This window comes from Mangifera indica, chromosome 9 (assembly GCF_011075055.1).
Source record: "Mangifera indica cultivar Alphonso chromosome 9, CATAS_Mindica_2.1, whole genome shotgun sequence".
Lineage (NCBI taxonomy): Eukaryota > Viridiplantae > Streptophyta > Magnoliopsida > Sapindales > Anacardiaceae > Mangifera > Mangifera indica.
In genome coordinates, this window is record NC_058145.1 from 15,342,295 (window position 1) to 15,352,873 (window position 10,579).

Sequence of the window (10,579 nt, forward strand, 5' to 3'; positions counted from 1 at the left end):
ACCAAATCGTTCGATTGAATTCGATCACTTAACCGAACGCAACCCACGTCAATGGCTGCTGTTATCACATTCCCATCACAAGTCCCATCCAATTTTCCTCCTTCACTTACAACTTAAGCTCCAGATCTCTTCACCAAACAACCCATTTCACCTCCAGCATCATGTTCCACTCTTAAAGATCCGAGCTTTAAAATGATTGGAGGTATTCAATTGGGAGTCTTAGCTGCATGTTTAGTCCTTTTCGTGCCCATGTTAATGGCTGGCTGGCATTTAAGCCGAAACAAGATGTTATTTTTCAGCGGTGCTTTGTTCATAACGCTGGCGGTATGTGTACATTTGACTCCTTATTTTCCTTCCGTTTCTGAATTTGCGTCGTCGTTTTCGTCTTTTGTAGTGTTTGATCATCGCGATTCTTGTATTAATTTGGTCAATCAAATTGCGTGGGATGTTAAACCTAGAAATGATTTAATTGATAAGAATGATAATTCTTCGCTTGAAAATTACGAGAAGAATTGGGATTGGGTTAATTCTGGAAAAGTCAATGCTTGTGAGTTTCAGAAATTAGGGAAATCCGACGCGGCGGATTTGTTAAACGGATCTTGGGTTGTTGTGGCTGGTGATTCTCAGGCGAGATTGGTCATTGTGTCTTTGCTTAGTTTTGTTTTGGAGAAAGAACGGATGGATTCTATTAGGGGCGATTTGTTTAAGAGGCATAGTGATTATAATATTGCGCTGGATGAAATTGGTTTGAAAATGGATTTCATATGGGCACCTTACGAGAAGAATTTGACTGATTTGGTTGTTAAGTTTAAGGCTAAGAGGAAGTACCCAGATGTTTTGGTGATGGGCTCGGGCCTATGGCACATGCTACATTACACGAATGCAACCGATTATGGTGTTTCATTGCGAGTTTTGAAAAGTTCTGTGGAGTCGTTGCTACCTTTTTCCCCAGAATTGGGAACAAATGGACCTGTGACGGGTTCTGTTTCGATTAGATCGCCACATTTGTTTTGGATTGGCACGCCTGTGTTAATAAATGGGATGTTGAATACGGAGGAGAAGAGGGAGAAGATGAGTGATGAAATGTGGCATGCTTACGATAGAGCACTTGGAGAAAGTAAGCTCTTGCGCCAAACTGGTGGACCCCTTGTATTGCTTGATATTCAGTCTTTGACCTGGAATTGTGGAGCTTGGTGTACAGTTGATGGAATGCATTATGATGGAGTTGTTTACGAAGCAGCTGTTCATATCATGCTAAACGCATTACTCATTGAATCTCACCAGGTGCTTTAAAAGCTGCTTGTCCCCTACATTGGTGTGCTTTTGCTCGGGGTTACAAAAGGGATCTCTAACGATTTCAAGGTACTGACCCTTAAATGAGGCTGACCTTATACCTCCTATTTCACGTTTGTGATTCTTTCCAGCCCTTTTCCTTGAGCTCTTGATTAACCTCATACACACATTGAAATTCTTTTTTCTGGTTCTTTGTCAAAATATGTTCAAAGTCTGATATTTTATAGTAAAAAAACTGGAAAATCGTCGCATCCAATTTTGATGTGAATAGATTCCACAGCTTCATATGCATATAATATTTGCATTGGATAGATAATGTTGCTTCGCTTCAATTTGATTAGTTCTGTTGGTTTAATTGATTGGACATTGACTTTTGTAAAACAATTTTGTATTAGTTCTTCTGTGTAATCTGTTTATTATGAGGAACCTCTTATTTGTATTAGCCATGTTAGTTTCTGTGAAGTACTGCCATTTTATAACACTTTTCTTACTGCCTTCAAATTTACCCGAATCTTTTATTAACAATACCAGTAATATTAGATAGAATCCTAAAATTTATCTTTCGTTACTTTACTAGTGTGTTTTTAACTTTAAGCTCATTTAGACATAGATGTCATTTGGAATTAATATGCCAACTCAAATTTTTAACCTCGGGATTTTATTTGGCCATCTGTGTTTCAAATTGTAAAGCAGAAAAAAAAAAAAAAAACAAGGGCTGTAATGATATGGAGAAGGTAATTAATTATATCTAAATTAATTATCTTTTATGATATGGTTTCTTAATATAGAAAATAACTTTAATTCAGAAAGTTCTAAAAAGTAAAATTATTTAAATTAATTGATTATACTTTGATTTAGTAGTTTATGTTATATGAGTTTATCCAATGACTTTTCTTATTATTATTTTTGGTAAGATTTTATATGATAAATGCATTCTACTCTATTCAGATTTCGTATCCATATTTAATTATTCCATAAATCAAATATTAATTTTGGTAATGATTATTATTATTATTTTTTTAAAGATGGAATTTGACATGTTTGTCGTCTATCGGAGTGAGCCTAAACTTTTTTTTCCCGTATATTTAGATCAATAATCGAAGTCAAATACTAAATAAATGTTAAACTCAGGTATTTTGTTTTTTAAATCTTTCTTTTGTTATTTAACATATATATATATATATATATATATATATATATATATATATATATATATATATATATATATATATATATATGGGGAGAGATATAAAATATTTTTAAATTTAATATCCATCCAATCAAGGATAAATTTATTCAATTAAGACATAAAATTCATTTATTCATCTAACTAAGAATGAAATATAAAATGAAAATATGAAATTTTTTGATGATTTCAACAATGAAAAGGTTGATCGGATGGCCGGTCAACCAATCAAATACCCAATCAATTAATTTATTTTTAAAAATTGATAATTATCTAGCTAATCAATCTATTCAGTCAACTTTAAATCTTATAATCTTTTTTTTTTTACGATAAAATTAATCAAAAAATTGTTTATATTTGTATAATAGAAAAAAATGTAGTTTTATATATATATATATATATATATATATATATATATATCCCATATTTTAAACCCATATTGATACAAACTAATCATATCAAATAATATTTAGCTTGAGTTTTGTTTAAAGAGTTTAAGTTTGCCAAATTTGATAAGAATTTAACACAAGATAAAAATAGTTGTTTAAAATTCGTCTTAATTTTAATTATTCAATTATATAATGATATATAGTTATTTATATAAAAAATTATACATATAATATTACTCCTCTTAATAATATAATTAATTAATAAATAATCTTAAATTAAGTTAAGCCATGCTCCCGATGGCTTAGCGCCTTAGCCTGATGGTTTACCAACCACCTCGTACAAATGACATCTAAAAATGGTTCAGTCAATCATCTACCCAATTTGTTTATAAAAATCAAACAAACCAACATCAAGTTTTAAAGATTCTGGGTTCGTGTATACCATTTTGTTTTCTTTTCTATCAGGTGCTCTTCTTTATGCCACCACGATTTCCCCTCTAATTAAAATGACAGTATCTCCCACATCATATACACACTCTCAGTAATACTATCAAGTCAATAATAATGGTTGGATAACTAGTAAGTTAATCCAACTATTATTATTATCGTTATGACTTCTGAAGTACATTCCCAAAAAATGTTTGAATCATCATACAATTTGCAGTATAGTATCTCTGCCTCTTTCATGAAAACCCCATGACATCATACACCTTCATCCAATTAATACAAGAAAAGGAAGACAAAAAATAATAATAATAAAAATAAAAACTATTCTACATAATTTATGGTCTTGATGCTAATCTAAGACTCAAATTGCTTGCCTTCAAAAGTCTGTCCAAAGTCCCAATTCCTAGGAGCAACATTATAAGATGTGACTGTGAGGCCATCACTACTAGTGACCTCAAATGAGAGAGGTTGATTCTTTAAATTGGCATTTATATGCCAGTTTTGGCCCCAATTCCTACCCATCGTAAGCCAGCCTGTTATTGAACCCTTGATTTTCACTGCAACTACATCTCCGGCACCTGCAACATTGCTGATCAGCACTGAAATGAAGATTCCTGAACCATCGATCGAAAATCGAATGCCTCCTTCCTTCCTGCACTTTATCCTATTCCAAACAAAACCAACATATATGTGGAACTGGAAATTTTTTCAAGATACCAAGGTTTATACAGAATAGACGCACTCCAGCATAGGCAATAACATACACTTAGCACAACCTTAAAAAAGAAGGAAGAATTGAGGCAATTGTAGCCTATAAGACAGATTCACTTCTGATATCAGAAAATTAACACGGCGAACTTGAAAATGTTTCATAGTTAGAACCAAAAATAATTAAGAAAGTAGCTTAAACGACTACTAATTAAACCTGGTATAGTCTTGTATAAACATATTTGATTAAGCTATAAAGATAATTTACGTCATAGGTCTCTATCTAGGTGAATTTACTTCCACAACTTGCTTTAGTCTGCAATGCAGATGAAGGTTTTAAAAAATTTTATGTTGATAAAACAACTGTTACTTCCACCGAAAACTAAAGCCTTTAGAAATAAGGCAGATGAATTGAAGTGGAACATTATAAGCTCATGAAACATTTGGAGATAAATGAACCAATAATCCCGTGTGAGGACTCTTCACAGAGGTGCAAGGAAAATTGTCTGAATTACGGATATTTTATTGCATCATTAATAGCACTATGAGAATGAACTTAGCTGATAATTGTTAGTGCACGTATACGATTTTGTAAATGTTAGGAACCTCTAAACACACAAGAGGGTTCAGCTTGTAGCCTCTCAATCAGCCACAACCTATCCTAAACTCAAAACAATATTTTTTCTCTTTCCTCTTCTCAATCCAATCACCCCTGTTTATTCTAATCTTAAATATTTTTTTCTTAATTATTATTTTAAACATTTGTTAGAGATGCTTAAAAACAAATACTCCAATACTAATATTGGCAACAAGAGATGTCAACTTCCCAAATGGAAGCTAAAGGCTGCCTTAAACTCAAAATAATATTTTTCTCCTCCTCTAGCCAATCAACTCTATTTATTTTAACAAGTCAACCACAGTGTGTCTTTGTTAGCATCCCATCTTCTTCTTTCTGTTTCACCTTTTTTTCTTTGTTCATTGTCCATTTTGTCTCCTTCACCAACTGAATCAAATCATCAAGTGAACAAATGGATTACAAAAATGGGAAGTCCCAGGTGCATCTTGACAACTTAAGAACTCATATGCAATTTTAACTAATCTTCTCTTAATATTCCCAAATAATGTGATGTGGGTCGTCACAATTTACCCTCCTTTTGATGGGGAATCCCCCATGCTATTCACCATATGAAAACTTTTTTGCTCCAATTAGGTATTGCTCTGATACCATATGAACATTCTGGTATAACAACCCAATCCACTGTCAAGATATTGGGGTTTTAGACACACAATCTATCACAATTTTATTTTTGAGTTGTGTAACCCAAACTACATCTTAACAACTTAAGAACTCATAAACTATTTAACCAATATTCTCTTAACATTCTAAATTCATGTGAGACGAAATTATAAGAAGGTTCACCACAATCCAAATAGAATATAACTCATTTTCCTATCCTTAATTTAGGAAAGAGTGCCTAAACTTTTTTCCTACAAATCTTTACTTTCTATTAGGCATTGTGCTTCTAACTCACTAATTTAAACAACTGAAATTCACCAAATAACATTAATCATATAATGGATGCCATGTGTATTGTGGATTGACATCATATCATTCCATTCAAGAATTTATATTATCCACATCCATATCGTATCATACATTATATCCCTAATCTTTATATATGCTCTGCCCCTACAAACTAAACTTATGCCAAAATCATAACCTATTCCGAGATGAAGGAACTTAAGTTTAAGCTAAAAAAGAACCAGACTTCACAAAGCTAACATGCATGTTTCATTATTCGTACTTCAAAATGACCCCAAATTAACATTAAATTCTACAATTTAAATGATCCTATCACTTATGGCAAGTAGAAAATTTTCCTTGACCTGTAATCTAACAATTCAGGTTTTTAAGCTTATTCCACCACATAAAACATGATCCAAGTGTTCATACCTGTACATACAAACACATTTAAATAGCAAACTTACCGAAAACTAAACCGTCTTCTATTTAACACAGCTGTTCCAAGTAAAGTTTCATATTGTTATGAGCTTTCTGGCTATCAATCGTAGTTTTAAGTATGCTCTCTTACCCATTCCAAAGGCAATAGAAAACAGAGGTTTCTATTGTGTTAACATTCTGAATTTATCAAAGAAAATGTTTGATATACATCAGACATATAATGTCATTGAAGACAATATATCTAAACCTTGGGCGAATTATTATCTTTTATTTTTCCTGAATCCTAATAACTAAGAGGATGGCTAGGTATTAAAATGATTTTGTTCTAAAAGAATTTATTATCTTAGCACATGGATGGCATAGTACAACTCACATATGCTAAACTCTCTATATCTTAGCGTCATATCAAACCTAGCTAAACTAAACTAAATCTACGAAACGACATATGTGAACGTAATTTTCACAACAAGACTAACATCAATTCTTCCGCAAACGATTAACACTGAGGCTTTACCGTTCCAAAAAAGTAAATAAAGCAAAAGCTCTCAGTAGGCCAACCTCACATGCTCGTGCAAAACTCAACAAAACAAAAGTGACAAACATACAATTAAAACTAACGAGAACCAATAAATAAATAAAAAGAAGTACCTCCGGTACTGTACCGGCATGTTGCCAGCCTTCCAAATAGCGATCTTCTCAAAGGCTTCAATAGGAAGCACAAAATGCTTGTTCGGCGGATTACAATGGCCGCCTCCATCAGAACTAAAACCATAATTAGGAGCACAAAAGTTAGTGACAGTAACAATAATAGAGGTTCCAGGAATGCACCAACGCATGTCCTCAACGCAACGAAGTTCAAAGCACGCGCCGCAGATCTGGCCACGCTCAAACATAGCCTCCGACAGACCTACAGTGGCCTGACCGTATCCAGCCTTCACCAGGTCGCCGTAGCCGCAGGCACCGCCGACAGTGTCACGCGGATCAGAGGCTGCGTAATAGGTGGCGCGTGATGGCCGCCACTCGGAGTGCGGCGATGAATCTGACGGCGAAGAGGAAGAGAAGTTGTAGTTGTAGTGAGAGGTGGCGATTCGTGGAAGTGTGAATAGAAGAAGCTGAAGCAGAATGGGAAGCAACATTTTGGTGTTTTTCTTTTTTTTTTAATGGAGAGACGAGAGAATGATACTTTCTTTGAAGAGAGTGAAAGTGAAAGTGAAGAAAGAAAAGATGCTTAGTTTAGTCTTGCTTTGTTTGATTTTTAAAAGGGAAATTTTAAAAAATGGCCAAAATGCCCTCCTATTAAGCGATAATACCCAAAATCACTATTTTCAAGCCAAAATGCCCAAAATCACTGTTCCAAAAAAAGAAAAAGCCTATAACTTTTTTTAATACCAAAATTACCCTTCTCCTCATATTTATATAACTCTGGCACTTACTATGGGGTTTTAATGTAATTTTAGATAAATATGAGAGGTTTTTGAATATTTTACATTATAAAGGCATTTTGATATTTATTTATTTATTTCAAACTTTTTCTAAAATGTCAAAATTACCCTTCTCTTCATTTATATAACTCCCCTCACTCATTATGGGGGTTAAAAAATTTTAGATAAATATGAGGGGTTTTTGGATATTTTACATTGTAAAGGCATTTTCATTTTTCAACTTTTAGAATTCGAATTTCAGTTCCGTTTTTTCGAATTTCACCATTTTACGATATATCGATTCGTATTTTTTAGATTTCTGAAGGATTTTCCATTTATTGCTATTCTAGAGTTTTACAACTTTGACAATTCGAATTTCAGTTCCGTTTTTTTGGATTTCATCGTTTTACGAGATATCGACTCGTATTTTTCAGATTTCCGAAGGATTTTTTGTTTGTTGCCATTCTAGGGTTTTTCAACTTTTAGAATTTGAATTTCAGTTTCGTTTTTTCGGATTTCACCGTTTTACGAGATATCGATTTGTATTTTTCAGATTTTTGAAGGATTTTTCGATTGTTGCCATTCTAGGGTTTTTCAACTTTTAGAATTCGAATTTTAATTCAGTTTTTTCGAATTTCACCGTTTGACGAGATATCGACTCGTATTTTTCAGATTTTCGAAGGATTTTCCGTTTGTTGCCATTCTAGGGTTTTTCAACTTTTAGAATTTGAATTTCAGTTCCGTTTTTTCGGATTTCACTGTTTTACGAGATATCGACTCGTATTTTTCAGATTTCTGAAGGATTTTTTGATTGTTGCCATTCTAGGGTTTTTCAACTTTTACAATTCGAATTTCAATTTCATTTTTTTGAATTTCATCATTTTACGAGATATGGACTTGTATTTTCCAGATTTTCGAACGAGATCTTGACATGCTTATACTCAATTTTCAAAAAAAACAGAACTTGCCGTGGGATTTTTGTGAAATTTTGGTGTGTTTATAAAGGGGGCAGTTTCGTAATTTGGCTTTTCCCACGACAACCTGCAAAATTTCAAAAAAACCCGACATGGGCTAAGAATTTCCCCGACACCCCAATGTGTTAAAAAAGCCAGTTTACCCCCCCCCCCCAAACCCATTGTCCATTCAACTGCCGTGGGAGAATTCGTCTTGCCGTGGGAAACTCCGTTCCCACGGCAGACTGCCGATCCTTTCGGCAGCCAATTTTGGCCAATTTTTGGTCGTTTCGACCTCCGATTTTTTCATAAATCAAATCTACACATTGTATAACATAATACCCCTCAATCAATTCAACAAAAACAACCAAAAATTGAAACATTTTAAGCATTATTCAAACCGTAAACCCTAAAATTTCAAACCCAAAAATCTCAATCAAATCTCAATAATATGAGCAATAACTTGATCCAAACAAGATTACGGGAGATGTGATAACATTATTTTCCATTTTCGGTTGCCGAAAAGCAAGAAAATCGACGGAAATGACGTTCGCCGTGGGATTGCCGTGGGATGTGAAAAAAATTCGAATTTTCTTTGAATTGCACAGTAAAAATTTGTTGTGTTTATATATGGGGGCAGTTTCGTCATTTCACAAAACATGGGCATTTTTGCTTAAACCTGAATTTTTTAGGCAATTTCGCTTAGACCCCTTTAATTTTGCCTAGTTTTTAAAATTTCCCTTTTTAAAAATTGAATCATGTTTTGGTGTTCTTTCACTCTCAGTGGAAATGCCTTTTTCTCGACTCTCTGATGGGCACCATCATGGAAAGACAAAAATGTCCCACTCATACCTAATATATAATAATGTTGTACTATTATATCATTGCTGGAGAGTTTATTTTTTGTTTTACTCAAAGGAGTAATAATAACACTTTTTACTGACCATTTATTTTATGTAATCCTTACCATTATTCAAATATCTCAAGTAAATTTTTGCTCTCTCATTATAGATTTTTTACCAAAATTATTATTGATCTTCTAGGTAACAAACATTTCTCACCATAATTACGTTAAAATTGATAAATTTACATTTTTAGAGTTAAAAAATAATAAATTATTTATAATTTCTTCTATCTCTTTTTTTTTATCAACACAAACTCTTTTATTATTGTTAAAAGTTTTACTTTTATCTTCTTTTTTTTTCTTTTTTTTTGTAGCACGTTGGAATTTTTCTTGTCTTCAATTTACATTTTTCATCTCTTCTCTCGCCATATAAGCGGAAAATACAATTTTTACTTTCTACACTTACCCTAAAATATAACAAAAATAACTAACAAAACTTGATGAAAAATATGATTTTATCATTTTCGACTTAAACATAAAAACTTATTGTTTCGATATAATTCAGGTAAAAAACAGTCATTCTCCTTTTTATTATGTGAACTGTTTTTTTTTTTTTTAAATTTGATATATAAATGTTTTGTGTTTTTTTTTTTCTCCTATTTGATATGTTAATAACGATTAAACTATGATTTGTGAAACTTTTTTATGTTATGTGTATTAATATATTGTGAGATAACGGAATCAAGTTTTTATGCTATTTATCAATTACTTTTATAAATTGCTTTAAATATTCTTATGATTGGGTTGGAATAATTTAACCATAATGATAAATACCTGTAAATAAATGCTTGCAATATTTAACTGAAGTTTGTCAAAAGAAAAAATTTATTACCAATGCGAGAAATTTACTAAATTTGCTGCCAGAGCCCAATAAGGCCCATGCAACAAGCCCAACTAAATTGGAAGAACAAAGAATTGAAGATGGCTCAACTTCCTAATTACATTTATAAAATCAATAAAATTATGTATATTAATTAATATTTAATTATATAATAATAATTTATTATTATTATTATTAATATATAAATCTTGATTATAATCATTTATGCACATTGTTATTAGTCATGACTTGAATACACGGTACACATTATTATTAATATATTATTTAAATACACCTTAAAAGGAAACTATATCTTAGTTACACTTAAATCTATCAATTAAATAGTAAATCCTTATAGGAAGGGCGTAAATTGTTGTCTAAAATATCTAAGTGGATCTTTTTTTTCTTTTTTATTGTCATCTTGGGGGAGAATTTGTTTTCTAGTCAGGAAGTTCACGTTGGGCACAAATATTATAAAAGGGAGAAGGAATATTT

The 10,579-nt window shown here is 32.1% G+C and overlaps 2 protein-coding genes across 2 annotated transcripts; one reads left to right on the forward strand and one right to left on the reverse strand.

Moving 5' to 3' along the window:
• Positions 1 to 26: 26 nt before the first annotated feature.
• LOC123225742 lies at positions 27 to 1,735 on the forward strand. The gene has a single exon (XM_044649892.1). It carries the CDS (start codon positions 193 to 195, stop codon positions 1,291 to 1,293), a length of 1,101 nt encoding a protein of 366 aa, XP_044505827.1. The 5' UTR covers positions 27 to 192; the 3' UTR covers positions 1,294 to 1,735.
• Positions 1,736 to 3,413: 1,678 nt separating this feature from the next.
• LOC123226117 (expansin-A13) lies at positions 3,414 to 7,231 on the reverse strand. Its single transcript, XM_044650605.1, has 2 exons — positions 6,635 to 7,231; positions 3,414 to 3,979 (listed from the first exon to the last, which is right to left on the reverse strand). The coding sequence occupies exons 1-2, from the start codon at positions 7,120 to 7,122 to the stop codon at positions 3,670 to 3,672; spliced, it is 798 nt and encodes a 265-aa protein (XP_044506540.1). The 5' UTR covers positions 7,123 to 7,231; the 3' UTR covers positions 3,414 to 3,669.
• Between the last annotated feature and the right edge of the window lie 3,348 nt (positions 7,232 to 10,579).

What these genes read in the sequence shown, in the direction of transcription:
- LOC123225742 (XM_044649892.1), top strand. Translation starts at nt 193, where the DNA reads ATGATTGGAGGTATTCAATTGGGAGTCTTAGCTGCATGTTTAGTCCTT.
- LOC123226117 (XM_044650605.1), bottom strand. Translation starts at nt 7,122, where the DNA reads ATGTTGCTTCCCATTCTGCTTCAGCTTCTTCTATTCACACTTCCACGA. An exon ending in ATGCCGGTACAGTACCGGAG is followed by an intron (nt 3,980 to 6,634) that starts GTACTTCTTTTT and finishes TGTTTGGAATAG; the next exon opens with GATAAAGTGCAGGAAGGAAG.